This window comes from Corvus brachyrhynchos, unplaced genomic scaffold (genome assembly GCF_000691975.1).
Source record: "Corvus brachyrhynchos isolate BGI_N302 unplaced genomic scaffold, ASM69197v1 scaffold142, whole genome shotgun sequence".
Classification (NCBI taxonomy): Eukaryota; Metazoa; Chordata; class Aves; order Passeriformes; family Corvidae; genus Corvus; species Corvus brachyrhynchos.
Window position 1 is genome coordinate 2,380,137 of NW_008237226.1, and position 6,000 is coordinate 2,386,136.

At 38.8% G+C, this 6,000-nt stretch overlaps 1 protein-coding gene across 1 annotated transcript in view; it reads left to right on the forward strand.

Annotated features, from left to right (window-relative positions):
- The window catches only part of ZNF804B (zinc finger protein 804B), a 71,423-nt gene that overhangs the window by 32,042 nt on the left and 33,381 nt on the right, over positions 1 to 6,000 (forward strand). Inside the window, exon 2 of the mRNA XM_017729251.1 lies at positions 4,587 to 4,730. Within this exon, the coding sequence (XP_017584740.1) occupies positions 4,587 to 4,730 (144 nt within the window). The remainder of the gene's footprint in view (positions 1 to 4,586; positions 4,731 to 6,000) is intronic.

Sequence of the window (6,000 nt, forward strand, 5' to 3'; positions counted from 1 at the left end):
CCTTGACTTTCATTGTTGAGTTTCATTTAATTTCTTTTCCACTCTAACTCTTGGACCTTTCTCCTTGCACTTGCATTTACTCAGCTATTCACAATCCCGTATTGACGAATGTGATTTCCCTGTCCAAAGTGCAGCACTTAACACACATCTTACTGAATTTTATCTTGCTGATTTAAGACCATATCTGAAGACTATTACATTAATTTTGAATCTTCATCCTGGTCCCTAAAGCATTTGTGTACCCTGTGCTGTTAATTAGTATCATTCATAGATTTCATACATAATCACAATTCATTTTGTTATCTAAATCACTAATGAAAATATGCTCAAAATTCTTAGATGTAGACTGTAATCTGTAGCTAATTTATGTGCTTATATTTGTCCTACTTCTCCTTTAACTTGTAGTCTGAGAACCCCCAAGAAGCCCCACAGTATTTGCATAAGTATTTAATACCTGCATTCATATCTAATCTTCACAAAATTATATTTAAGTTACCAAACTTATGTCCCCAAAGAGGGAGCAGTCTGTCACTTACTGAGCTCTTCATTAACATAAGTTAGCTGTTCTGTCACTAAGTTTGCATTCCAGTTTAGAAACAGGTAATCAAAAGTGGGCTAATGGTGCTGTATTTTTCTCGTGTTCTATTACAAGCACCCTGCATTGGCTCTACTATCTTTATAGAAATCTATGGGTTTGTAGAAAATTGTGTCTGAAAGTTTTATTGTATCAAGTGACCTACTTTTCACCTTAGTCCATTTGAACATAGCAGATATATTTACTATCGGTTACTGAGACAAGAAATGTGGTATTGTTTTGTCTAGATCAGCATCCTTTAATGGCCATGCAGTCTATTAAATATCTATTACAGACTCTGGATTTAATAAATGATTTCTAATTGACTATATGTCAGTGGCAACATTCAAGAAGACTCAGTTACATGGGATTTTTCATTGATTTTCCCTATATTAGAAAATGAAATGTCAGCTACCATTAATTGCATTTTCACAATAAGAAGCATACTGCAAAAGTAGCTGCTAAGTGAAAGCACTTCTAGCCTAACATACAATAGAAGTTTTTTTAAAAAATTAATCCAATATATAAACAATTATTACAGTTATGTGCCTCTGTGGGTCAAATTGATGACAATCTATATATATACAATCTATAATACAGAACCATTTTGCAGGCTTCTAGAAAAAAAATGCATTCAGATACATATTCTGCACTTGTTTATCCTTGTACACCACACTGTCTGCATCCAGCACCACAGAAGTTGGTTAACCCACCGTTTCCAGGAGTTCTTACCTACAAGGATGGCACCACCCCTGACATCAGCTTACACCACTGCTGTCCATGACTCAAAGACAGAACCGCTAACTTTTATTGTCTTATACACGTGTCTACTCAGGCTATGTGTACTGAGGAGGGTGTGATCCAGAATAAAGTTTATGAGACTGTGACACTTATATTCGTTACCATGGATGATCTCAGTTCAAAATGTGTTGGTGCATCTTTCCTGCTTGCATGTGTCCACACTGGTGTAATCAGGCCTTCATGATCACGTATGTTTTCTACAGGTGTAATTCTATAGATTTTCTTTCATGCGATCGCATTTATCATGCCAGAATTGACCATCTATATAATCCTGGTGAGATGATATTAGAAGTCTGGATGTGAAAATTCATTTGACTATGCACAATTTGCAGTAGTGAAGGAAGTTCTTATGTCTTTGTAGAGAAAGAAAAATGCATGATCTTTCTAAAGTATGTGATGTGGCATTCAATTTCCCTGCATCTGATCGATAAGCAAGCAGGAAGTTACATCTTTTGCCAAGATAGACAAGCATAATTAAGCAATAAGGCAATGGAGGTAGTTGTGATTATCTTAGGATGCACCTGGGAGCTGCCTTGTTGCTATTTTAAAACATCTTTATGTGAAAGGAACTGTATTAATTTCTGCTGAGAAAGATGAAGTTGGCAGTTTGGAATGCTCATGAGCAGCAGTTTCAGTCGTGCTTTACAGACAGTAAGGTGGTGTGTTCACCCCAAACAATTAGACTTCTCCTTCAGCAGAAGCAAAGATGGAGCAGGTTGTAAACATTTAATTGACAGTTCAGACCAAGGGGAAAAAAAAAAAAGAAGTACAACCCCTCCCCCAAAACAATTATGCTTTGGCTGGCTTCCAGTGAGTGTGAAACTTACATTTTTACCAGTTTAGAATAAAAATATGTTGCCTCCAACACTTGACTTTCAGGGAAGACATCTCTGCATAATTAACACTATTGCATCCACATTCTAATTTATGCATTTTAATTATATCAAAGGCCTGGTGAATAATTAATGCTAGCAAAACAATGGGTCTGAAGCATAAGCTGAAAAGTATCACTTTTTAATGGGCTCAGTAAATTTAAATAACTAATGAAAGCTATTTAACTATTTGATTGTGAGAATATTTCTCCTGATACAATCAAGTATTAACTACCATAACTGAGCGGTCTCTCAACTGGAGAAATCTTAGCTCAGGCTAGTTGTTTTCTGAGTGTACTACAGTTCATTGACCCACCTGAGCTATATGCTTGCAGGAAAGACATTTATTTGGATGTTTCCCCTCTGGGAGGGACTGGCATGTCATTTGTATCATCTATAAGATGTAAAATCAAAATTCCAGGCACAGCGTTCCCCTTTGACTTACTGTCTTCAAGTAGGTCAGTTCATGCAAGTTTCATGGGGAGATTTAGAACTGAATCTAAAGAAATACAATATAGAATTTATTATCTTTGAGTTCAGCAATCTAAGAATTAAGGATGTAGGCCAGGTTAGTAATTTAGAGCCTTGCAGTGGTCAGAGAGAGGTAGAAACTCTGGAGAATTTAATCTCATCCTAAAATGGGGTTTTGAAATAGATGGGATTAATAACCATTTGGCAGTGTCTAGCATTTTTCTGTTTCTTACAAAGGAAGCTGTCTTACCCATACACCTAACTTCTAGACAGCCAAATTTAGATGAAGTTAATCTCACTAGCAAAGGCAGCCTCTAAAACTATGGCGCAAAAAAGACCTACTCACACCAATCTGAGGGTGCAAAGACCAAGGCAAAGCAGACGGGCTCACAGCACAGAGCTGTGCAAAGTTCAGCGTGTCACACTGACACGTGCCAAGCATCCGGTTGCTTGGCCAAGTCTCAGACTTGAACTGTGTCACTCATTAAGAAAGTCCTCCCCCTTTGAGGGGCTCAAAATATATGTTCATGTTGATTTGCCATACCCAAACACTCGCCTCCACCCTGCTCTGGTCCCTGGAGCAGTGCTGGGCAGTGTGATGTGCTAGGAGCAGGCTGTCCCAGATGTGCAGTGTGTCCTAGCTTTGGTGTACTCTGAGTCTGTCACGCAAAGAGTGGTGAAAGCATGTGGACAGCAGACAACACTGACTGCACAGCATGGGAAGCCTGGCAGCAGAAAGTACTCATTTCTTTAGGAGAGTAAAACGATACAGCAAATGATGAATTACTGCAATCCCTGGCAATATATTACATACACTCAAGAAATATCAGCTTGTCAATATGAATATAAAATGAATAGCTTCTACCAACTTTTTTGTTCTTGTTTTCCACATCAGAAGTTTGCACTTCAATGCAAAATGTTTAAGGAAGTGCCATAATAATAACAGTATAATGAAGGACTTTTAAAAGAAATAAGATTGACAAAGGCTGCTGCCAATTTTGCATATGAGGCCCTTTATTTAAGTGCATTAATTTGAGCTCAAAAATTTTTGGGTCCTATGTTTGAAGTTTTCTTTTTTTACCTAATATTGTATATTGAAATGAAAGTATTTGATTCTCCATAGCAATCACTTGTGTCACGGGGGAGATATGGAGGGTGACTAAGCAGGAACTAATTGTGTTTTCCCTGTTCTCAGCTGCGTTTGCATGAGCCTAGATATGAGCTAGTGCTCTCCTCAGTGGTTGTGGCCTGTGTCAGGCGGGCAAGAGCTACTTTCAGTTTGGGTAGGTGGGTTGATGTGTCTCCTCATGCAGATGTTGGGAAGGACAGGGAGGAATGGCAAAGGCTCCTGCAGAGCTCTCTGCTCCAGGGAAATCTCAGCCAGCCATAGCAATCTGCTGCCTGGCCCCACTGAATATTTCATAGAAGGTAGAAAGCAGAAAACAAAAAAAAATCTGCCATAGTATCAGATTAAACCAGTTTATTTCTTGTGAGCAATAGTACCTGAAAGAGCGGACAGATGTTGGGGCAATCTAGGGCTGGTGTGAGAGTTAACACTGGGAATTTACTTATTCTTCACTGCTCGGCTTCCCTGCCCAGGAGCTAGGCAGTATCCTGATGCTCTTCCTCTGCACCCCATTCCTCTCTACTTTTCTTGCTGCAGAACCTACAATGAGTAGTAAGAACAATTCCTCAAGAAACTATTCTCTTATTAAATCCAGTTTAAGACCAAAACCTCATTAGCATGTTTGGGATGGAGTCTGCTGTTTTAGCTGTCCAGTGCTTGTCCAGTGGATGATGAAAAGAGCTGCTGAAGCAGGAGTTCACGAGCTCAGGTGAAGTGTCTCCCTTTGCTTCTGCCTCTGCAGGACTATGCTGAGAAGGAGAAAGCTGCAGCCAAGGCCCTGGAGGATGTGAAGGCGAACTTCTACTGTGAACTGTGTGACAAGCAGTACCACAAACACCAGGAATTTGACAACCACATCAATTCTTATGACCACGCTCACAAGCAGGTAAACTTGACAAATGTCTTGCATGTTACAGTGGTCTCTCTTCTTTCCTCATTGATTGTGGGAGGTTTCTAAATTCACTCAAGTAGAAGACAATTCATCACTTGATGTTTTCAACTTTAACTTGCTCCTTTCCATTAAAGTAAAATGGAAAATATTCATCTTCATCACAATTTCTTTTAAGCTACTCTGACTGAAAGACCTCCATCTGTAGTTTTAGATACATGCTTAATACCAATGTCCACACTAAATTTGGTATATTTAAATGTGGAATTACTTAAAAACCACGGGTGGGGGAAAGACCACTTCCTCAAATAACCAGGTCCCTCTTCTGGATGCAGAAGGCATATGACCATGCTGTTTGAAGCTGGTTGTGCTGTTTCAAGGGCAGAAAAGTGTTTGTCTATTTTTTTTTTAAAGCATCTGTTTCTGGAGTTAAAATCTATGTTTCATAATGTTTCTCAGGGTGAAATACATTTTGCCTTGCATGCAGAACATGATATAAAATAATCCCTAATGAGATGTTGGATTCCTGGAAAAAGATAATAAATACTAATTTTTATCACTGTTTTTGCATCAGTGTGCGTGGTAGGTATACCCTATCCATATGTGCCTATTAACCTTATTTCCTAGTTGGTCTATTTTTTTTTTAAAGCATCTGTTTCTGGATAGGGCACACTGCCCTATCCATATGTGCCTATTAACCTTATTTCCTGCATCCTAATTTTCCTCCAATTTTAGCAAAATCCATATTTCAGTTGGCAATATGGAAGGAAAATGCAATTAATTCATAGAAACACTTTAGAATTTAAAGAAAATGGTTTGTGAAGTTCAGGAATGAACATTTCTGAACCTCTGAAGTGACAGATCATACCTGCTGACCTGACATGCTAAGCACGTGTAACTAGATTCTACAGACGTATTTTTTCTCCTGTATTTCTGCTAGTGCTCGCATTTAAGCTCTCATGTATTGCGTGCATCCAAGTTGCCAGGGAATTTGTGTCCTCTGTGTGATCACACTTGTGGGTTCATGGGGGTCAGGAGATGTGAAATCATTAGAAGTTGCAGGTATTTCTGATAGAGGATTAGAAATAATAATGTTGAATAAAATGAGCAATGCTAAAGGCAAAAGTCCTCACTCTCCCTGAAAGCAATCTTATTGTCTTCTGCAATATCACAGAGGATGTAAATCACCCTGGAATTTTTTTGTGTGCATCTATCACAGCACTTCATTAAAAAGCTGCCTAAGGTCTGCCCACTCATCATGCTGAAC